This window comes from Corvus moneduloides, chromosome 9 (assembly GCF_009650955.1).
Source record: "Corvus moneduloides isolate bCorMon1 chromosome 9, bCorMon1.pri, whole genome shotgun sequence".
NCBI classification, from domain to species: Eukaryota; Metazoa; Chordata; class Aves; order Passeriformes; family Corvidae; genus Corvus; species Corvus moneduloides.
In genome coordinates this window covers 11582072-11606896 of record NC_045484.1, presented here as the reverse complement: position 1 = coordinate 11606896, position 24825 = coordinate 11582072, and the positions used below count along the sequence as shown (strand labels likewise).

Sequence of the window (24825 nt, the reverse complement as noted above, 5' to 3'; positions counted from 1 at the left end):
TGACGAGTTGGCAGCACTGGAAGAAACTGTCATGCTTGATCTTCATCTTCACAAGAGGTTTGGCTTCCTCTTGTGAAGATGAAGATCAAGCATGGGAGAGACATGGCTGCCTTTGTTCCCATTTGGCATCCTTCATGTAGGTAAGAACAGCTTCCTATTTCTGAGGTTAAAGATTAGAGCAAAATAGATGCATGGAAACGATGTGGAATACTGGCATCCTGCCTTGTCAGCAGTTCTGTCCCTAAGCACATCACACCTTGGCTCCTTATCCTCCACTGGCTCCCAGTTTCCATCCCATCATTATTCAAGGTCTTGCACCTGCCACTGAAAATTATAAAAAGATTATCTGTCATTATCTATTTAAAAAATACAGCCGCCAAGCCTAGGATAATATGAATGAAAGCTGGAAACAAATTAGGCTTCATTTCAGGCAGTGTGAACGAACATAAATTCACTGAATCTACAGCATCCAGATGGATTTACATCGGCTAAGAATCTGACAGAGCATGTTCACCAGTGAAAGTATTTGCAGAACACGCTGCTGGCAAACTAGCAGATTTTATAATCACTTTCTTTATTGACACATTTCCATAAACACTAATACCTCTGAAACAAAAAAGCAAAAATGAATGTTTAGGAAGGGAATGCAAGTTAGTTCTCTACAGCAGCTAACAGCAGCTATATTTTCAGACATTTATTTCCACTTCAACACTTAGAGAATATGGAATCAAAGTTAGAAAAAGCATGTGTCCATTCCACTTGGCTAAGTTTATTAAAGTATTTAATATTAAGGATAGGTAATTTTTAATGTGGTAAACTGAAATAACTCAGAATTAGCCATTCTGTTCTACTAGACATAAGCATCAGTGGATTATTTTTACACTTTGGATCTAAGAGACTGAAGAAAGCCTGAATATATTCATATCTGTTGGTCAGTGACATTTTTTATCCAGCCACAAAATCAGAACAGTTATAAATGCTTAACTACTGAGGTGTTTGCTCAGGTTACTGCCTCCTCCTTTCTGTGCTTGTGATGAGTGCTGTTGGTCTAGGCTGCAACATTTTCAGTTGCCTCTGTTTGTCTGGAAGGCTGTCATCTGGTAAACTACTGCATTTCAGAAACATTTACAGTTTATTTGGCAAGGTATGGTAACTTGTGGCCCTGTGTCTGCAAGGGGCAAGAGAAAAAGAGAAGCAAAGCCAGAAGGACCTGCCTCGGTATTTTGCTTCTAGAGCAAGACAGTATGCATCTATCAGATAATAATCAATCTTAATCAAATACAGGTTGAGATATAAATTGATCAGTAGGGATCCTGTAGTTGTTTGTATGGCCAGCATTTACTTGACAGTATATATAAATGTTTACTAGCATGTGAACACAGTAAATCTTATAAACACATTAATATTTAAATTCAGCACTTGCGTACTCGTATTGTTGGGTTGGCTTAATGCAAACAGTGGGCAATTCCATGCCCTGCAAGCTTTCTGTGAGCCTTGAGACTGTGGGAAAGGGAATTATGCTGCCCTTTTGGACTTTGTTTTCTTTTTTAATTTCAAGCTCTCCAAAGTGCTTGGAAGTAGGCCACTGAGAAAGCAAAGCAAACCTGCTCTCTGTGCCTCGGCTTTGCTGTTCCCCGCTAGATACATTATATTCAGCTGAGAGAGAATAAGAAGCTATTTTCCCCAATTTTCCATACTGCCTGTGGGAATCTAATTCAATTTCCTCCCAAATTTTGCAGTGAAAACGAAACAGTAAAGAATAAAGTTGAAGAGGCTTCTGTAAATCTCTGGATTCTAAGGTACTAAGGTGCAGCAGGATTACTGAGCACAGGTTAAACTTCTTTTCTAACCACAAAGCTACTTACAGATTTAAGAAGCTTAAAAACCTGATCCAACATTAGTCCTTGCTTTGCAAATGAAAGAATAATATATTTACCTATACAAAGTTATATTTGTTATTATTGAATTTGTTTATCCCTTATTATTGATGTAGCCCTATTCCACAAAGGAATCTTTTTTTCAGTGAGAGATTATGATGTATTAGATAAATTCAGGGAAAAGGACAGGAGAAAAAACTGGTGACCAAATGCATTTCCAGAAATAAACACATGAAAAAAAGGACTCTCATTTCATTACTCACACTACAGTGGCTACATTTTACCACCAGACCACAGGGGTCTTATTCCTAATGTCCAGAAAAAGATGCAGTGCCCTCTTTGGATTTCAATTCCATACAGCAGTGTGGACCTGAGATATTCATATGACTCAAAAAAATATGAATAGAAAATAGAAGTTACTTTTTTGCTTCATGTGAGCTGGCACATGTGTTCAGCAGACCTACTTGCACGCAGCAATCCATGCCATTTTCTGATTGTCAACTGTCCTTGGGTGTTTTTGACGCTTTTAGCTCAGAACTTCTTCAGACAGGTAGTCCTTACAGTGAACACTGGTAGCCAAGATTGCAGTAATTATCTCGTTGCCACTTTTATGTAAGTGTGTCTGCTGCATCCCCACAGAAATAAATTGGCCAGCAGTCATTTTATTTCTTCACAACAGTATCCTTTATACTTGTTTTATCCCTGCAAAATCCATTAAGTTTAGGAGATTAGGATAAGGACCAGCACACATTGGGGTTTTGACATGACATGGAAAAATCTTATAATATAATGAATAATAATATTCAGCAGACATGGTGTTTCTGAGACCATGAGCCTCAATGAAAACGTGTTCACTTGTCAGAGAAAATTAAAGAATAACCAGACTTACCTAAGTGATGATGTTTACCTCATACACTCAATGGTGCAAGGGTTTTGTAACTTACCTGTATATATAATTTCTCAACTTATGATAAATTTGTCTCATAAAGAGTAAAAAAAAAAATTTTTTTAAACCTGAAAGATAATGATTCAGTTTCAAAAGATTTCATGGTATATTTTAAAGGTGTTTATAATTTGACTGTTGCTTTCTCAACTTATATCTCATCCTCCTTCCTGGCTGAGGTATCACTTCAAATGTATTTGTAATGTGGGATTTTCATCTTTGTCTACAGTACATTAGAAAACTAAATCTCCCTGGTGAAGCTGCCTCAAGGTCATTAGTAAGCTTGAGAGGCATAATGTAGATGACAGCCTTAACATGTTTGATGTCATCATAAACGCAGCCAAGTCCTGTAGGACAACTGTAACAAGGTGCTGGAAGTAGTTGCTAGCACTGGGGAGCTGACTAAGGCTCCCAGCATTGCCAACAGTGTTTTAAAATGCCTAATTAAAACTGTGTGGGGATGGTATTTTACGTTGTGTAGGCAGTAATGTGAAGAGCAAACACGCCAACTCCTCTGCAAGTTCAGGCTTTGCTTACCTGGGAGCAGGGAGCCGACTCGTGGCATGCAAAAGTGAAGAGTCTGTGCAGAAGGCTTCCAAGTTGGTTTCAAGTTAATCTTCTAAACTTTGGCGATGACCTAGAATGATTCAAAGATGTATCTAAGTGAGGAACATATGGCTAGTCGTTAAAAATGTATCAAAGAGCTTCTCTTGTCTTTCTTTCTCATGAATGATCTCATGAACATCAAGGATCCCCTCACGTGCCCCCAGTCTGTTGGTTGTCACTCCCCTGCGAGAGCGTCAGCACGCTATTAGCAATTACCTTAGTGATATTTACAGCATTTTAATGTCACTTGTCTCTATGTAAATAGAGTCTGTGAGGAGCACAGTGCACCCAGGGCTTCCCACTACAACAGCACTGCTCCTTCAGTGTGCCAGAGAGCTCCTGGGCCTTATGTAACTGCCAAAAATATCATTTCAATTGCTTTATGACAAAATAATGAGTCTGTCAGAGATGAGTGGTCAGAAAAACAAATTTTTTCTCCCACACAATTAGGGTTTATAGCATTGGACAGCAATATCAATCTCCAGTGATTCAAAATTGAATTTGCACGTTGAGGGAAATGTGTTCTTGCATGTGGTATAACCAGGCTGCTTAGCAGGGAGAGTCCGCACAGGCTGAACTGCAAAGATGGATATTCACTGTGCTGCAGAAACATCAGGGTGGAAGTTTCCAAATACAGACAAGTAGTGTGGGGCCATGGCATTCACTTCCACAAGCTCAGAACTGACAGAGCTGCTCCACCAGGAGCAATAACAAAAAAAGTCTGCAAAAACTGTCACCAGATATAAATGGCAGACAGCTTTTCCCTTCAGGTAGAAAGCCATTTCAAGGCCCACATCTCTCCGTACGTGACCTAATTGTCCATGGATTTGTTGATATTTGTAATCATGGACTTCAGTCATTCTCTGTAAAGTCGTACAAGCATTAGACCTCAGCAGTGCCATTTACAGTGAGCATGTACTGTATCTCAGAACTGCACTTTGCCCTTAACATTTGATGTGTCCTTACATGAAATTCTGCCCTTAAGCTGTTTGCCAGTGCAGTGCAGAGGCTGCAGCACAGATCCTCTTCTGTTCACCAGACCTTAACCTGTGCTCTCAAACCTTCTGTACTGATTACAGCTCCCTCTGTCATCCCTTCTCTGCACAGACAAACCCACTTGGTGTGCCAGCAGCTGCTACCCACCCACTGCTACCCAGTAATTGCATTTCTGGGTGTGTGTACATAATACCCTGTACAGGACTTGAACTTTCTTCTTTGGATTTCAAGAAACTAGACAGGCATGGAATAACTATGGATAATATGGAACTCGGTACACAGGAGGTGGAACCAGTTTTAGGTTTTCAGATCTTTTCCATTCTTATACAAGCAGCCAAAGCAACCACATTCTGCTAACGGAAGCGTCAACACAAGCTATGGGAAATGTTGTGTTGAATGTGTTTTGTATGTAAATGTAATTAGACCTTTTGTTAATATCTCAGATTGAAAGCAGTAATAGCTAGGAACAGCCTTCAAAGCAAGTGTTTAATGAAATTACAAATGAGACCTTGGATTTTCAGAAATAATTTATCACCATGGATATTCATATACAGTAACAAAATATTTCCTTACCTCTGGAGTAGAAAAGAAAGGTAATCTTCCATAAGAAAGAGATCCATTTGGATATCCTCCGTGGGAAGCTGATATGCACATCTTGACAGTGATCTGCTGGGAGCCCAAGTCAGCTCCCCCATCAGTGGTGCTCAGCTTATTGACAGCTGAAGTTCCTAAGGTCCAGACTCTGCTGCTTTGTTTTCACACCGCTGACAATCCAATGTATCTCGTTGCAAGAGTGCTTCTCTCATGGTCCGTCTGGGTGCTACTTTTACCAAAATAGCCTTCTTTCTGTAACCCTAAATATTTCTATTTCCCTTACTGCCTATCCTGCAAATAGAAGCAGCTTTTTATTGTACTCTAGTCATCTCTCAGCCCCGCTATGCTCATTTACCTCTTTCAGTCATCCAGAGAAGTCTGTCCCTCAAGCACAACAGGCATTTCTCTTTGCAGAAGTCTCTGAGACTGTGCATATGTACACTCTGATGAGGTCCCTGGGACAGACTGCCCAATTCCTGGTGCAGCCTTCCTAAAAAGATAAAAGCATATGAAATATTATTTCCCTGTTTCTCTCTCCACATACACCATAGATTTTGATATTGGCTTGGTTTTCCCCACACACAGTGCCCTCCAGTTTGCTTTCTACAGATGCTTTTTATTCTCTTGCAGTTTTAGCACTGCCTGCATTTTACACACATTCACTATTGAGCTACATCCTTGATTTGCAGTGGAAATCATGATCAATCTCTTCAAGATCTGTCAAGTGGCTTCAACAAAACAAAATGCAGGATCAGAGCCTCTGGTTTAGTCTTCTGAATGTCTTATTTTACTTATGCTTCCACTCTTTTACTCCTTATATACAGTTTCTGACATCAACAAGACTTTCAGTTCAATCTCTTCAGATTTTATTATCTACAGATTATTTCATACTTGTATAACACTGATAATCATGAGCCAAACCCAACATTTCTGTTCTCTATACACTAAGAAGGCAAAGTTTTACCACACTTTTGTGGTTTGGGTTTAGGGGGTTTTTTAAAAATTTTTTTTTTGTGCCTAGTATAACTAACTCTCAGTAAGTCAAATCTGACATTTTTAATATAAATATATTTTTAACCTTAATTTTTACCTAGTCTAGTAGTAAAATATAATGACCACATTTGTTCCATACCTTCTTCTCCTTAGAAAGTGTACACAGCTAAGTTTGAAGTATTCTGAGGATTCTTTGGAAATTAACCATTGTTGGCTCTTTTTTTGCTGTTATTAACATTAGATTTGGACTGTCCTCTGCCCAGAAAAGTTTTTTCTCAGTGATCAAATTTATTGTTTCTCTTATTCTCTTTAAATCATACTCCTAGAAGGCTACAGTCTCTTCCCACTGCTTTTTTTTTTTTTTTTTTTTTTTTTTTTTTTTTTTTTTTTTTGTGTGTGGAGGGGTTTTGGTGTTTGGTTTGGGGGGGTTTTTTTCAGTTTTTTATTATTACTTGGAATTTTCTTTTAAGACAGGATGCAGTATTCTGGGTAATTCTGCTTGGAAAGCTTTCAAAAATACATATAAAGCATATAAATAAGTTGATTTCCATAAAGGCATTGATTGAATGAATTTTTGATTATTCTACTGGTTTAGGACAAGAAAAGCCATTTAGCAATTCTGCCATTTAGGAAGCTAAGTGGCTAAAATGTCCCTACTTTGTCTATTTTGTGTGTGTTTAGTCTGAATGCCCGTATGGGGGCTGTTGGTTTTAAATCTCAGTTAATAGGGTTTTAAAATTTGACAGGAGGTTGCCAGCTACTTCTAGAAGAAAATGCACATTGCTGTTTTCATGCAAAGCTGCCGGTATCTGGTCCAAACACAGCCCTCCAGGATGTCCCATTCTCTCTGTCTGGTGGGGCTTGGTGGCTGAAGTCACACAAGATGCCTTGTGCAGAACCCTGCCCATTGCTGGAGCTGCCATGTGCACCCCGGAACAGCTGCCCGGTGTGGGTGTGCTGCAGCACCTTGGGCTGAGAAGCATTTCCTCTGCACCAATCTTGCCCTAAGAAATGAAAAAACTGGGCACCAGAACAGGCAGCAGAGCTGTGCTGCCCATGCTCTCTTGCCCGGGGAAGAAGGAAAGAGAGGAGACAGCCTGCAAAGAGGTGGGACACTGTGGGATTAGGGAAAGTGGGCAGTAAAAGGAAATAGTGAGATTATACTGCATTGTGTGTGCATGTATGCATCCATACATATAAATATATGCATATGTTTTGCATATATATATATATAGTATGAAGAGGCATAGAAGCAGAGGAGATGGAGAAGGCCAGAGTCCACCCAAGACTTTTACCCATGCAAGAAAAACTAAGGAAGGGTCAGTCTCTCCTCAGGAACATATGACAAGCACAGCATCTAAGAAGTGCAAAGAGATTTTGCACAAGGTTTTGTGACACAACGGTTCTTTATTTTCAGGTTAAAAGATCTGTGCATATTTACACCAATAAGCAGATGGACATACCTTTATCTTCTCCACCTCATTTCCCGACAAGTCTGCAGCACCCTGTCAGAGCACTAAGTACTACAGCTTTCCCTCAGAATCAACCTTTTTTTTCTTCTTGCCTAGATCAGTTTGCTGCCTCTGACACTGATGAGTCCCTACAATAAAACAGAAATCTCCTCCTGACAGAAATCCAGTCTCTTCCTCTCTCTAATTTGTTCTAGTTACTCGACAGTCTCTCCTGCTTTTCTCCTCTATTTTTTAGTCTTGTTCTTATTGTGTATGTCTCCTGTTTGGAGTCTTCCAGTTTCATATTCCTGTAGACAGTAAAACAAGCCATGGCTTTTTCTAATAGTGTACCCTTTACCAAAATGTTCAATGTCTAGTGAATAGGCAGATGTCATCCACTGATGCTCAGACAGGCATCTTCCATTCTGCAGTGGCTAGTCACTGAAAATTCACAATTCATTTACTCTTCAAGCACTGATATTTTGGAAATTGTGTAAAAATTACTCTCTTTCTCTCGTCCAGCATATTGAATACATTTTGGTAATTTCAATTTCAAAGGTGTTGAACCTGTTTCTCTTTAGAATGAGCATTGCTCAAATAACAGCAATTCCTAGCACTGAGCAGAATGCTCCACCATCTACTGTATTACATATTCTTGTGGGTTTTCTCCAACAGCTACTTATGACAACTGCAAGCTTCTTTTACCCTGGGGATATATATGTATGTGGCCAATTGCTTCAGGTCATATTCCTTCCAAATGGAAGTCAGCCTGACAGCTGTTAATTTGCACTTGGCCATTCTGTGTGATGTTTTGCTCTAATTATTGGTCACTGCATGGAACAGGTGACAAATGCCCACATGAGAACCCTGTAAATAACTAGATGTACAGTCATTAGGAAAACAAACAGGAAAGGTCATTAAATACTGGTTTTCTCTCCAGCCCCAAACAGGAATAGACTTTAGCTGGTTTTGACATGTGTTGGAAAGGGATGGAAAGAGGTGAAAATACCTTACTGTTCATGAAACTCACTTCCCATTCTGTAAGTGTCCTAGTTTCAGGAAAAGACGGAAATTCAAGGAAAATACAATTGTTCTAAGACCAGATGCAGAATCTGGTTTATCTAATGATTTTGTCACAAGGCTCAATTAGGTTTCTTTCCCAAGTAAAATTAAATGTGCCTACCAAAATATTTTGTCTGACCTTCAGCTACTACAGCTATATTGAATTAAAGCAGGAAAAGAAATTTCCTTTCTGAACAAGACAGTACTTGCTGAACAAGAACGGCAAGACACCATTATAGTGAGCTTTCCTGCTACTGAAGTGTGGCATTACAGAGAATATTTAAATGAAGTCTGTTTTCTCAGGCTCCCAGGGCCCAATTTGGACCTTAATTTGGATCAGATTCCGTAAGGACATAAGCAGAGGACTTGTTTTATTCCTGAGAATAGTAACTCTTGAATTTTTGAAAGATTATAGACCTGTCTATAGTAAAAATTATTAATCATTTAGTTGCTCTCAGTGGAGCTGCATTAGTGAACACAAGAAAAGATTCAGCATCTTGGAGTCTTGGTGACGTTTCTGCTTTTAGACCTGTGTGAGCTGAAGATCCTGCAACTTGCTCTTTGCAGTGATGTGTTGTCATGTCATGCTTTCATGGTAGAACAATACTGCAGGCACAACACATAAATCGAGTGGTTGCCATAGGACACGCTTTTCTAAAACTTGAGCTTAAACTCACCTCACCTCTAAATATCCCACTTTGTTTTATTTTTGCCTTTTAAAATTAGGTGTAAGTGCAACCTTCACGCTACTGGCTGTAAAGAAGAAAACAAAAGACTACTTTGTGAATGTGAGCATAACACAACGGGCCCAGACTGTGGAAAATGCAAGAAGAATTACCAGGGCCGACCGTGGAGCCCAGGTTCTTATCTGCCTATACCTAAGGGCACAGCTAATATCTGTAAGTAGTTTTGTATAATAAGGATATTTCGTTATTACAATTCTGCCCCATATCATGACTCTGAAGGAAGATTAATGCTTGCAGAGGTTTGTCATTCCTTTATCACTCGGCGTGTATAATTGGACAAGGTGTCAATTTGTAAGTGCTAATTGTAAGTATACCTCATCTGTTCCTCTCACATGGTTGTAAATAACTTCCAGGAGAACCACATGTTTATATCCATAGACACATCCCTGCACACTGCACAGAAAGGGCTAAGGAGTGAAAAGATTAGGACTCTTCACATAAAAAACACACGCAAGTGAGAGAAAGCAATGTGAATAACTGCAGTACTGCTCCAGCCACGGTGCCCTCAGCTCTCCATTCATACATCCTTATTGTCTTGAGATTGGCAACACTCTCACCTCAGTGTGTGAGATGAGGTCCTTGCTCATTTTGTTATCCATTTAAAAAAAGTGGAAAAAAAGAAAATTAAGGCCAAATTTTTCATATTAATAACTAAAGATCTAGAGGTTGGGACACATTTACCTGATGTTCACCTGCAGTCCAGATTCATATGTACTCTTGCAGATCAAGTGTTGAAGAGAGAAAGCAAGGGCAAAACCTGAGGTTTTATATCTGCTTGATTCCAGCTAACAGCCACTCCACAACACACATATGTACTATTCCAGCACACTTCCATATTATCCAAAGGAAGAAGTTACTGACAGCTGCATTTCCTGGTCCTGGACAGGATTGGATCAAAATAAAACATGGTGGTGAAAGAGAGTGCACAAAGACAAGTATGAACATCAGTCCTCCCGTTCATGCAATATATGAAATACACAGTGATTCAGAATCCTCCTGAACTGAGTAACGGACTTAAATTCCTTTGAAGAAAGGTCTGAAAATGAGGATAAACCTTTCGACAGAAGTTACTAGCTTATTTTAAGAAAAGAGTCCACAGTTTTGCCCTGATTAAAAGCAAAACATTCATTTTAGAATATTAGATATAACAGTTTATTGAAAAAGCTATTTGAGAGAAGCAGAGCTGTGTATGCAGCTGAATGAAAAGTTTAAAACCAGGAGCAGTGCGCAATGCTCAGAATGTTATCTAAGACTTCAAAGCAGCAGCTGTGAAGAATCAAAACTCGGAAATTAAGATCATAGGAAGCAGGACCTTATCAAGTAAAATGTGAGAGTAATAGACCAAGTAACAAACCATGAAGTGTGGGGGCATGAAGTTATGATAAAATTCTTACTGAGCAGAAAAAAATGAACTTCCAAAAGGCAAGGAAAAACATTTTGTAAGAGTGTTCACTTTTTTTCCTGTTATAAAAAGTGAATGTGACTCAGAGAATTAATACTTTAAAGCTATGTTTGGGAAATATGGTGAGATTTACCAGGTTGATTTTAGCTAAATGCAGCTTGCTGTGTCATTTACCTCATTCCCAGTCAGTTGAGCACACACCAGACAGAACTGTGGAATTAGCACCTACTGAAAGAGTGTCTGAGGCTTGTTAAAACAACTTTATGTTAAACATTAGTGAGTTTTAGCAAATATACAGTTCCATCAAAAATCAAAACGTTTTGCAAATAATAGGTAGTCATTTCTGGGGTTGATGATGATGATAGCATAATGAAAACATAACCTTGTTTGAGCTGATGAATACTCCACTTACCCTCTCAAATCCTGTCTTCAGCAGTGATTGGCAGCAGGAATTGATGGCAAACAGGAAAAAGCATGAAGGATTTCTTCTTCACCTTCTCAGTTACCATGAATAAACTGGCTATCTGAGCTGCACCGCAGGGGTTGCTTGCTGCCGAACAGAGAGAGACACCCAGCTGACATAAGCTTGAACTCAGTGATACCTTATGGCAATACATTTCATATTTTAGTGAGAATGAGTGAAAGGTGTTTTATTTTGCTTGCCTTAAATGTTTTTCTATGGCTAAGCCAGTACCTCCTTAGATAAGAAAGGAAGAATAATGCTCTTCTGTTTACATCTGTTACACCACTTATCATTACATAGACTTGACCTTCCCCACTCCTCCACTCCTTTTTAAATGACAAATCCTGATCTATTTCATCTTATCGTAAACCATGCCACATCTCTGGTCATCTGTGCTCTCTTGTTCTCTTCTGGTTCTATGATGTCACTTTTTTATTTGGTAAGGCTAAAACTACACACGATATTCTAAACATGACAACAACATGGCTCTTTTAAAATAACATAAAAATGTGTCTGTTTTGTATTTTGTTACCCTATGGATCAGTCCTTGAGTCCTTTTTTAAGACTGTACCACAGTTAAAACATTTCTTCTGGCCTCAAGGCTGACTTAAATGACAGGTTATATGCTGTAATAGTTAGTTCAGAAATATCGTATTTGAGTTCCTTTAAAACACTTCCTGGGGCAACATCTCCTCATGGCAATTCTTGTTCAATACCCTTTACTTCAGATGCTAACAGACTTTGAGAAAATTCCTCAGCATGTGAGAATCTTTGTTGCGAACATCAGTGAAAACAATTAATTTACTACTCAATATTAAATTAATTATTAATTAGTCATAGTGTTACCTTATTTTACCATTATACCTCAATGCCTATCTTCCCAGTTCTCTCTCTGGGCCTCCTGCTTCTAGTATGATTCTTTTAACAAAAGATAATGACTAACTTTTATGTCCATAGGAAGTTGATTCTCAAAATACTGTGGTTTATATATAAATTGACAGATTTTATGCTTTTTTCCCTATATCTTCTCCATTGAGAAGACTTACACTTCTGAAGGGTATCTTTCCAAAATCATTACATTCTGTTGTTTTCAATTTTGTGTTGGTTTGGATTTTTTTTTTTTTTTTTTGGCTTATAAGAGAGTTAACTTTTACAAGTTAAAAAAAAGAGATGAGTTATGTATGATTATTCTGAGCCTCTCATACACTTGTCTCCAGCCTGCTTCCATGCTGTTTTCCTGCATATGTTTTTAGAGTTCTTTTCACTTTTCTTTTATCAAACTTCCTCATTTTCATTTCCTCGCTCTTTCAAAGTTAAATATTACTGCAGTGGATTTTTTTTTTGTATCCTTTTCCTTCTCAACAAGCATGTTGAGTTTCAGTCCAGAAGTGGTTCTCTGATAACTTCTTGAATTATGTTCTATGCACTGCTTCAGAATTAAATCAGCTTCTCTTCTTGTGGGTTGTCTGACTCCTTGCTACAAGCAGCAATCATTTATGGGATGTAAAAGCTTCATTTCTTTTGTCACTTCCTGATTTATGGCTGCATGTGTTGGAGCATATGAAGTTATGCATTATTGGGTAAACTCTCGGCACAGCCAATGTAATTTCACTTACCTTGTTGCCTTTATGTCACCATCTCCATTGTGTAGTCAGCAATGCAACCATGGTGTTATGGTCTCCCTGGTCAGGTGTGGATTCTGAAATAATTCCAAATATGCTGATAGAAGCAACTTCCCTTCATTTATTACTTCAGTTCCCTGGGGGCACTTTGTATAATCCAGTAATACAGTGTCCCTTTGATACTTCTCCTTCCTCCAATTTTCAAAGGCCATCTTTTTTATCTAAGACAAAATTATTTTAAAATTTAAATATATTTGAAGCTTACATGACTATGCTTAAATAAGATACAGCTAAAAATAGCAGTATAAATGAAACTCTCGGATTTTTTTTTTCTTCTTTTCACAAAATAAAAAGATACTCTTTCTTGAGATTCTCTGGATTCGTGAAATTTGTTCAGATTCAACAGCTGTTTCCAAATCTTTCCCAGCTGGAACTTGTGTTATTTCCATTGCTCTGTTTCTGCCATTTTTTGTGGCCAATAAGACTCCACCATACCTTTTCAAGCTACAGCTCGTTAAACAGAAGACCATTCCAGATTATTCTGTAGTCACAGCGGAAACCCTGATACAAAGCTGTTTTCTTTATCCTTCTCATTTTAAGTCATCATGAGTTTTTCAGGAGAATGCAAAACATTTTTCCATGCTTTGCCTGTGAAAGACAGCAAGTACTCTGTTGTTTACTGGCACTAACAATATTTCTCCATTTGTCTCCACACAGCATTTATTTTATATTTCCACTCTATCTTATTGACTATTTTGTGATTACATTCATTCCCTTGTGCTGCCACATTCTGTAGATAGTTTTTTCTGCAATATGCTTTGACACACAAAGTGAACTTATTGAATTTCTCTCTACTTCGTATTACAGGATAGCTTTTCTCCTCAGCAGTTGTATGTGTCTGACAACACTAGCCCTTTTCTTCCTCCCATTGTTTAGATCATCTTTAGCACTTATGTTCTTTGCTCCATCAGACAGAGCTGTCTCAGACTGCACTGAGCTGCCATGGATCAAAGCCTGCTCACTTTGTGTCAGTCCCTGCACAACCAATAACCTGTATCAAGTATGCCTGACACTCAGCAAAACCCCCTCCCGGCTGTTACAGGACTTTCCTAATTCATAGTTCAACATGAAACAAAGACTTGACCAGAACATGGGAAACATTGGTGGTTCTTTTCAGTCAAGAGTCAGGCAGCCAGTCTCAGTCAGTTTACTGAATTTCTCCTGTAGTGGGTCCCCCTCCCATCATACAGCTTCTGTCCCAGCAGCACAGCCTTAAACCTCCCAGCATGGGAAAAGACTTACAAGGCATCCATGCAGCACAGCTGCCACAGAAACAGTTTCTGGCAAAACTTATGGCACCTCCAGAACTGCACTGGTTAATCTCATCAATGTTCAGTTTTTCCCATAAATATTGCTGACACAAAACCATCTTGAAGGACCAGCATAAATTAAGTTGGCCAGGAAGTTGTGCTTTCTTGTCAGGAATCCAAGGAACGAGCATCCCTCTAACTGAAAGGATCACACATCCTGCTTTCCAGTCAAAGCAGACTCATAAGGCAGAGAGTGCCCCATTTTCTAAGGGCCCATTCTCCCAAGCAACTGGAAGGAGTTTTCCAGTGCCTTCTTCGTGACTCAATTTGAAGGAATGGGACACTTATGTTAAAGTTATAAAATATTGCTCCTTGATGCTTTTGGCAATGTATTTCAAACAGAAAAAGGAAAATATGAATCAATAACAAGTTACAAAACAGCAAAGCTTCATATTGCTCCTATTTTATATTACATATTAATCTTAGCCCATGAAGCTTACAGGAGGTATAAAGCCACAGGAATATGTCACACAAAAGGCTGGGAAACCTAGTGGTGAGGGCAAAACTGCAGTGTATCAAGAGCATTCAGGTAAACAGGAGTGTCAGGAAAAACTGCAAAAATCTGCAAGCGATAAACTCATTTTCCTTCAACTGGGTACCCAGTGCAGTAGCCAGTGAAACGTTGCAGGTACCTACCTAAAAACAATGCACTATAAATAATATTCTGTATTTTTTTTAAATAGGCCTTGAAAAATTATCCTTCAGCACTCTACCCTCTTGCATGACCCTGCTGAGCTGGCTGTTTGTGCTGGCTATGATGACATCTGTTGCTGGGAAATGAATTGCTTCCATACGTCACTGGTTTCAAACAACTCTATTTTTGCCATATACAGTGAAGAGGTGAAATGAAAGAGACTTCTGGTCCTTAAGCAGCAGCAGCATGGGAAGCCAAAGTGTCTGTTTTAAGATATTCAAAGTGCTAAAAATGGTCTGAGTTTCAGGCTTTTCGAAGTTTCTAATATTCTATCAGTAAGTTACAATTACATGAAAAAAAAAATCCTCTGATCTCACTGGGTGTTTTCTAGACAGAGTTAGTTTTTAATACTGGTTTGGACTCACTAAAATATAACACAAAAAAGTCCAAATTTTAAAAGATGTTACCCAATAAAACAACATTTCCTCTGTCCCATTTATTTCTGGTGATACTGCTTGGAAAAGCAGAGGTGAGGGATAACAAGCTTCATCAAAGCAGTTCTTTTTCTATGAATTGAAAAATTTTCAATCTTTACAGAGAAACAGCTGCAAAATTAATGGTAGCAGGAGTTCTGGGGCTCTTGCAATGAAACACATGAAATTTCCAAAGAATTTTCTTTCACTGTGTGTAGTCCTTTGTCTGAATACAGGTTTAACAATACATGAAAAGTTTACTCCTATGATCATAATGATCAGTCCCTTTGAGGGATTACAAGACACCAGTATCATCGAGCTTCTCAGGGCTTTAAATTGCTACAGAATTCAGAAGTTCTGAAATTGATGCTGAGTGTCTGATATTGCAATCATGCCTCAATGGAAGAGCTGCAAAGTGAAGAAAGACTCACTGCAGGGAGTGCTGTCATGCTGCAGGACAGATATCCTAGCAGATGAGGCATTAACATCCCTGCTCTGACTCTGCTATGAAAAATTCTGTGTTTTGTTCCTGTTTAAGAGTCCTGCAGAAGCACATGAGGGCATTGACAATGGAGGTGCTAAGAGGGTCTGCAGGGTATGACCTGCCCTGAGAAGCAGCAGTGTGGTCCTTCTCACCGAAAGCTTGATCCATTTCCTTTGTGTTAAGGATTTCACACTGACACAAACTATAGACAAAATCAAAAACTTGCTTTCTTTGCTAGCATCTTATTTGCTTTTTTCTTCCATCTCAATAGCCAGCTCGATGGTGGCTAAGAGCTAAAGCAACCCATTTCTGGAAGCAGGGGAAATGAGAAAATTACAGGGCAGATGCAGAAGATCATATGAAAGGAAAACAGCAGATTTTTTTCCTCTCAAGTAATGCTTATATATTTAGATGCACTTACAGTGAACATGTAATATACCAAACCACCACCCTCAAGTCAAGTCAAAAATAATAAATAGTATTAGTGACTTTTTCCTGCAATGTTTGCCATCTCAGGGGCAGTACCTACCTCTGAACTTTCTTTGTATGCTTTACTTGATGTCCCCTCTCTATAAATCTATTACCATTAGTAACCATCCCAGTGATTTCAACTGGAAGATAATTTAGGCTGAACATTGCTTTGGTTTAACAACTGAATATATGTAAATTCAATCCCTTTGGGATTTTTTGGGGGATATTTACTCTTTATACCTTGCTCAATAAAATTGCCCATAAAAGGAGGTAATGGGCCTGATCCTTCATCTCTCTAACCTGTCCCCATCACTTCACTGCTGCAAAGTACTCACAAATTTCAGTACAAACCTGACTGGAAACAACCCATGCCATGTAACAGACCAGCTTCATGCCAAGGGCCAGCAGTGGGGGGATGACCCCGCAGCCTGTGGGGCTCCCCAGCAGTGGGGGGATGACCCCGCAGCCTGTGGGGGTCCCCAGCAGTGGGGGGATGACCCCGCAGCCTGTGGGGCTCCCCAGCAGTGGGGGGATGACCCCGCAGCCTGTGGTGGTCCCCAGCAGCAGTGGCACACGCAGAGCCGTGGGCTCAGGCCCTTGCCTGCCTCCACACTGACAGAGAAGGAGAGCAGAATCATACCTCCTGTGCCTCGTTACCTAAGGACTTGCACCAAATACAGCTCAGCTGAATTCAAGAGCTAGCCTCAATATGTAACTCCAGATCTCCCACAAACACTTCTTCTAAGAATAATTTCCCCATCATATGTGTGGTTTTCACAGTGTGTTAATAGATCCTGCTTCATGGCCCTACATAAGCAGCTCCTTTCCAGACAAACTCAGAAGTGTCATTCTCACTCTCTTTAGTAAGAAGGGCATAAAGTAGTGCACTATCAAGGCCAGTCACCCCACACAGGGATACCTGGTAGTACAAAAATCAGTCTGGTTACAGAAGACCACACTAACTAAGAAACTCTGTACAGAAATAGCAAAACAGCTTTTGAAACAGAACCTGAAGATATTTTTGCAAGGTTAATACAAAGCCTTCAGGCTAGCAGGCATCTTGTGTTCATTATTCTCTGCCCAGGAAGCATTTATCACTGTGAATTCATTGAAAATTTTGAAGTACGATAATATGAGGAGAGCAGACTTGCAGGAAAACCTCTTCTTTTGCTACAATCTGTTCAGGAGAGAAAGGAAAGGATATTTGTATGTGTGTGTAGGAGACAGGTTTGAGGCGGGGGAGTATACCCAGAGGAAATACAAATACCATTTCACAGTGCAAGTGTGAGTGCGAGAACAGTTTTTGTCTTTTATCTAATATTTGTGTAGGTTCCGTGAGTGTATAAAGGAAAACTAATTCTGCTAATTTAAACCAGCTACAATGACTTGCAAAAAATTAAGCAAGCTCCTATTGAAACTTCAGGGAAAATTATTTGAAAATTGATTGTGTTTTTGACATTTAAAACAAGGGGATAGAAGTTTTCTTTAATTATCCTAACTAAAAAAAGCACTTTTTGTTACTATTAGAACTACGACTGTTCGATTATGATGATATTTGCATTTAGCTTTTGATAGCTCATGGTGCTAAAATTTCAGAAAATACATGTTCATCTCAGCAGAAGTAGAAATAATTAAGTTTGCAAACATCTGAGTGTGGGCTCGAGTGAGCAGCAGGTGCTGTCGAAGGTGCTCTGTCAGGCCACAGGTGCCACAGGATATGAAACCAGAGAGCTGCAATTCTGACATGTGGCCCAGGACTGATGTGGTGAAATGTAACAAATCTGGGTTTGGTCCCAATTCTGCAAATTCTGTTACTTAGCATTGTCTTAGCCATGCCACAAGTTAGGAGTGTTCCCAGCTTGACTCTGCAACCTTGCTTACATTGAATATCACTTATTCTCAAGATACTCCTTCATTCCAGTTTACTTAATTGTAGAGTGAGGTCCATGCCATCTCTGAGTAAGGGAGAACTTCAAGATAGATGTTGAAGAAGTGTAGCAGATGTTTAATGGAGAAACAGACAGATTCCTGCAACAAAATGCACACCACAAAAGTCAATAAAACTTTAAAAAGGCAAACGGTATTTAAGGAAGAGGATGCAAATATCCAGGATTTCAATGCTGATCTGCAGTTTCTGACTAACCTAAGTTAACCTACAATAGCATTTATCTTAAGAAAATGGCATTTCAGGAAAGATTTCATATCCATGGTTTTGTGCTACACACAAAGCCTAGGTTTCAGAGCAGACCTGACAAGAAGCTAGTTCTTGGGATTGCATTATACAACATGAGATCCCACATTGCTTATCCAGTAAAGGAGTTTTACTCCTCTACAGCCCCACCACTTATGGTAAATCTCACCTGCCTCTGGAATGGTTTCCTTGCATTAATTCAGTTTAGGAATTGAAATGAACACAGGAAAAAAAAAAAAATAAATCAATGAGAGGCTTAATCAATAAGGCCAACCTACTGCATTAGATTGTTCCACTCAATTACATTTCTTTTACATAGCTTAATTTAGATAACTGTCAGGTAAAAGAGGGAAAAATAGCTATATACAATTAATGCAACAGAAGGTACCAGCTGATTTAAGCAGCTGGCCAAAGCAGTTAGCAATGCATCTATCCCTTGGTTAAATTACTCTCCTAGATCTGCATAATACATGCATGACTGATATTTTTATCTAGAGCATTAAACCTAATGGCTGGTTAGTTGAAATACAAAACTGTTCTGAACAAATTCATGAAGTTCAGAGAGCTGGTGTAGAGCCCATCTGTCAATGCATTTTAGTGGTCTCTGCAGCCCCATACTGAAAAATCTAAAGACTCTGCATTTATAAAGGACTGGGCATGTAATGGCAGATGCTTGAGTTTAACTATGTATTGATAAAGTATTCTGAAAATGTTTTCAGAATCTTAGATGTAATAGCTCAGCCAACTACAGCAAACAGCTAACTATATTTCTTTGTGTTTTCTTTCTCTACAGGTATACCCAGTATTTCCAGTATTGGTAGTAAGTAATAAAACCAGTATTGTTTTGCACTGTCATTCAGCTTCATGGATCTGATTTCCCAACATCCCTTTCTGATGTAGATAATGTTCCTCTGACAGCATGCCCTGTGGTGCAGGGGCTGTGTATTGGCCTTCCTCTCTGGCATTAACATGTAACTGTTATTACGTGGTTGGAGAGAATGTCACTCCTTACATCTGCATTCAGCCCCAGATTTTCTGATCGATTCTTATCAGCAGATGAGCACTGAGTCCTATAAAACTGAATGTGACACAAAGAATTAAGACTGTTGCAGAGAAAATATTTGTTGAGCATCTTGAAAAAAAGTATTTGCTAATAACAGAAGTATAGGACCAATAATTTTCATGTATGTATACGTGTGTATAAATCCAAAGAGCAAATGGAAAAGTTTACAAATGGAATAGCTTTCATTTCTGTGAAGTACATTAGCAAATGCAGCGTATCTGCTGGAATCTGCATTAACTCTAGCGGGCTTTGAACTCGGCTTTACTCCACAAAATAAATTAAACTGTGCTCCTTCACAGAAAAATGCTTTCCTGTATGCAATGAAAAGACCAAAATACTACTCTTAAGCTAGAACAAAATCATGACACTGTTTTGTAAAGAACTACTATATCAATAAAATAGATGTTTACTTAAAGAAAACACGTGAAGAGACCAAGTGCACAGCAGCTCAGCTGTGAGCCTCAGCTGGGCTCCACAACTGAGGAGGGCACACAGTCATGGCACGTTAGTTAATTGCCAATAAAGCAGGGAGGGAAAAATGGGATCCTGCCGTGGCTCACAGAAAAAATATTCCCCACAGCCTCAGCTTTGCTGATACTTTAGGCACAACTTGCATAATGCAGGACTATCACAGTTATATAATATCACAGTTGTTAAATGCAATTTGCCATACCCGATATCCAACTGAAAAGTTTTTAATAATTTGGGTAAAACTGTCTCACTTCTTATGATGCAGGATCAGGACTATCAATTTATAATCAACTCAGATTACTTAAGCTCATGAATAGCACTGATTTGTTAAGCTCTAGACAGCCAAGTTAAATGCCATCAAAACTATCTCCCTTGCAAGTGAGAGCAGTGTTAGCGGCTAAATGTCACAGCATCTGTTTTCTGCTTTAAACAGCAAAACAGCATCAATGACAACATTGTGCAAATGAAAGCCTTCAATCTTAATAATGTCATTTGCCTGCTCTAGTGTCTCCTCTGGTATTTTTATGACTGCAGATTCATAGTGATATGCTATTTTCAAAACTTTGTGTTTATACATATATTTCATAACAAAAAAATTAACTAAATGAAAGAGAATAAGTTTATGTCACCGTTCTCAGAAATATGCCTGCCATTAATAACAGAAATGGGATGAATGGGAAATAGCTCTTTGGAGTTTGATTGTGCTATAGTTTCTTAGTAGTGTGTTGCATGGTCTATATGGTTGTGTTTTCACTTCACACTCCATACAGCCTTCGTCATCACATCTACCATTTCTGAGCATCAGCAGATGTTGGCCTTTGAAAACTTAATAGGGAAACTCAAATACCTTTTGAACAATGGTGAGCTGAAAGGATGCCTTGTTGACCTCTTTGTATTTTACACTGGGGTGATTAGCACAGTTTACTTATTACAAATGGAGAAAATTCTGCTTAACATTCTGTAGGAAGTATAAGAGTTTCTGCAAATCTACGTTTTATCTTTACTCTGCTGTAAATGTCTTGGAATAATATATGGTAGAATTCAACAAATTTCTTTGCCTACCTGAAAAGGGTGAAGTATGAGCATCTCTTCATGAGCACAAGTAAATACTGATACTCTGCTTGTTTTTTCCATGTGTTTTTTCTTAAAGAGCTCAGGGAGGAAATAACTCTACTTGCTCAATGTTCTGAGCATCTTTCCTATAACATAGGAATAGCAGAATTTTTGTTAAAAAAGGATAGAATCCATAATTTCTCCTGTTCTCAAAGAGAATTTAACAGAAGTCCAATTAACACACAAAACCAAACAAGATTAATTAGTTGTGGCTGCTTTAATGGATTCTGCATGATTTTTGTTTTGTCTATGCTAATGAAGTATTTGTTTTCATATCAGCAGAGTTTTTTCCCATCTGGGGACAGGAAGTTACTCTCGGGAGATACAGTTTGGGTTTCATTTTGCCTGGCAGCAAACACCTACAGGGGGGTATTGGCTTTTGTGTGCTCCCAGCTCTTTCTAGTTTATAAGGAGGATGGGGTTGGGGCAGGGTGGCTAGAAAGACTGAACTTCCATCATGCAAAGAAGATGCCACCTCAAGCAATGTTCATTTAACACTTTTTCAAGACTGCAATGCAAGCCAGCAAAGAAAAATAAAATATATTTACCTGTGTGCACATATATGTATTATTCTCTATTTTTCTTTTTTACCTCAAAGGATTTTGTATTAAAGCAGCACTAAAATTTGAACACAAAGAAAGAGTGGTCATTAGTAAACATCCTTTCTGATCATCTAGAAGAAAACAAAACAAACAAAACCCAGAGCTTTCCCATTAAGGTCATTTGTACCTGCTGTTGTCTATCAGTTGAATAATAGGTTCTCTGACCATTTCCAGCATTCTTGATTACAATGCTGGCCCTTTCAGCATTTTTCAGCCATGTCTGAAAAAATACTGGTTAAAGTGTTAGCAATTAATGAGTCCCAAAACCATTTCATAATTTTAAGCAGTGCTTACATACAATATGTAAATATTCTGAAAACTGCATTATTTTACTTGCTAAAATAATGATTGTACAATTTTACATAGACCAGTGCATCAGAATATTCTCGATTGTGACCAAATACCGACATTACTAATCTATACATGTATGCCTTCAAAAAGTTGAATCTTCTGAACTATTGCTTCTGTCTTTTTTCCTGTAAAGCATAACTCCACTAATTATGCTAAACAGTTTGTTACAAAGGGTATAATTAGATAGAGGATAGGATAGACATGATGTGCAAATAGCTCTGTGTGGGTGATTATCACCTTAAAGCCTGCTGCTGGCAGATGAGTCAGAGTTTAGAGACAGACCATGCACCCAAGTGCAAGATGCAATCACAATAATCAAACAGTATTTTCTGCTTTGTTCTCTATCTTTTTGTTCTTCCTTATAGCCAATTTTAAATTAAGAGACTTTTTTTATGATAATGAATGCAAGACACAGAAGTAAAAAAAAAAAAAGAAAACTGAATGGGCACTTTCTTATTTTATTGTTTTCTTAACCTTGAAAAATCTAGTAGGTATTCTTCTGGAGCTAAAATAGTGTCTGGATGAGTGTAGCTTTATTTGTTTTTCATATTTCTCATGAAATTTTAATGTGGTAAATATATATCTTAAAAGGTGGTGAGAGCAAATACTAGTGGATTTTTTTTTCTTTTTTAATAACACACAGTATTTTGGACCTGATTTTGCCCTCTTGCAGTAACCAAGAAGTTCTCTCATTAAATCATCAATTATGTGATCGAAGCCATTACCATGCCAAGCTCTGGACTAGAGTGTATACCCAACACATGTCAGCAGGGTATAAACATGCATAACTAGGTTGTACATTACTTTTCTATTATTATTTGAGGTCAAGTTTTAAAGAAAGCTTTACTGTTGAGAGACCACTAAGATATTTACCTCCATAACACATTTAAATATTGTCTTCAGACTGTATCTATTATTTTGGACATATTAGCAAAATGTTCTCATTTCAATTTAATTTTATCCAAATCTGATCTTATAATAAATAATATTGTTAATCAGGCTTCTAGTCTAAGGCAATCACCTTATCTAGATAACTTATTATAAGATCAAGCCAGTATTTGTTTTCCCTCCTTTAATACTTTGAAGAACTTGGAATCTTTTGCTTTAAAAATTAGATTTTTCCATTCTATTAAAAGATGACTGAGCTGAAAGAAAATACAAACAGCCTTTTGATATGATGTGCTCATCTGAATACTGGATCTGAAAGAAATTTACATTCCAAATAAATCCATTACAGGTAGTTTCACCTGGTAGGATTCTCAACAAAGCCAGTTTTGTCCTGTATAGCTGGGATGTGGCCCCTGAAGGTGAGAAAGCAGAACTGAGCCCAGCACTGAGCAGAAACCACCTCTTTGCAGTGATTTCGAGGGCAGGGTCAGAAATCACCAGTGCTGCCTCAGAGAGCACTGAGAGGTTGCTGGGTGGGATTTTGGGGGAGCCTTTGTTTCAGTTTTGGTATTGCCAGATCCACCAATTTTAACAGATAAGAAGAGCTGTGCTCAGCAGTCTCATAGATGTGGCCACTGACAGTTTAGAGTTGTTTCCTCTTTCCAGTTTACTGTCATTATCTTGAGTTAGTTTAAATCAGTCAATCAAGAAGTGTTTTCAATGCTTTTTGATTTGTTGTAATATATGGAAAATTACTCAGTTCACAGTTGTCTTTCTTTTAACCATTAATAAATAATCAAATGATGGGATACTCTAGAAAATAAGATATCAACATTTCAATATGTACCATGGTACCCATGCAAAACACATGGCAGTTGCAACAGGCAAGTTGAGCTCAGTTACTCAAGGAAGTTTATAGAGAGTTGACATGATCCAAAAAGATATTTTAAAATCTAATAAACTATAAAGCTTGGGGAGAAATTTCCAGGAAAAAAATGCATTTCTATGTTACCCTCTCATCTTTTTCTTTCTGCTCCTTAGACATGTAATCAGTTTATTTCACAGAGTTAAGCAAAGAATGAGGTTTCTAAATCAGCATAGTGATTTTTAAAAAAAAGACCTTGATTTACTGTTCATCAGTTGTGAATTACTGTACAATAATTCCAGGCAATCAGCCAATTTCAGCATTTTTATAAGAAAAAGCAGTCCAAATAAAAAAGAACACTACCCCTGCAAACTATCAACAAAGTAATTCTTTTTTTTCATGAGAATGTACCTAAATGTTTTGTTCCAAAAATAGTTAAATTCATTGGGCACTTCTACAAACATTTTAGTGGAAATACTTTAAATTGAAGAATTCCCTCAGCCCTCACTATTTTGAGAATCAGCCAACAATTTGTTCAAATCAGTGGATTTTTTTTCTGATATCTGAAAGTTTTCAGAGATGGATCATTGGATTATCTTTTTAAGCCTCTAAAAAGATCGCTTTCTTTTTTAGTCTACAACAAGTGGACACATAAAGGACTAATTACATTTAAATTCTTCCAACAGTTATAAAAGCTGTTATGGCTGAGGAGCTACCATAAAACAACCACATCTTCACATTTATGCAGAATTCTCCTTTCTTCAAAGGAACAGGTATGAAACTTCCTACATTGCTCCAAGAAAGATTGCCTAATATTGGCCAAGTATTTTTCTTTTTAACTTAATAAAATAAAGGGTTGATAAAAAAAAAAAAAATCAGCATTTCTCTCTTTCAGTGGCTTAGATTTTACAGTTTAATGAAAGTGCCAAAAGGCAAAATTTATGTGAGGTAGATTACCATAACTTCAAAAAGACTAAAGGAGGTAGAAATGCTGTAACAATGATATCATGATGCTTGCAAGAAGTGGTGGAATACAATCTGATATAAAAACACTCAATTACTCCAGCAGCTACTAAATCTACCAGTGATTTTAG

General features: G+C 38.2%; 1 protein-coding gene and 1 long non-coding RNA gene across 13 annotated transcripts in view; one reads left to right on the top strand and one right to left on the bottom strand.

Annotated features, from left to right (window-relative positions):
* Window positions 1–24825, top strand: part of NTNG1 (netrin G1) — a 150976-nt gene that overhangs the window by 84675 nt on the left and 41476 nt on the right. For all 12 annotated transcript variants that reach the window (XM_032117258.1, XM_032117261.1, XM_032117263.1 and 9 more), the window contains exons 4-5: window positions 9249–9421; window positions 19172–19198. In XM_032117258.1, coding sequence (XP_031973149.1) covers window positions 9249–9421; window positions 19172–19198 — 200 coding nt within the window. The remainder of the gene's footprint in view (window positions 1–9248; window positions 9422–19171; window positions 19199–24825) is intronic.
* Window positions 1828–22183, bottom strand: LOC116447761. The gene is made up of 10 exons (XR_004241687.1): window positions 21755–22183; window positions 21574–21643; window positions 20975–21111; window positions 18069–18215; window positions 12750–12976; window positions 11083–11220; window positions 9950–10146; window positions 4996–5506; window positions 3358–3457; window positions 1828–2579 (listed from the first exon to the last, which is right to left on the bottom strand). It is a non-coding gene; the product is annotated as an uncharacterized LOC116447761 (long non-coding RNA).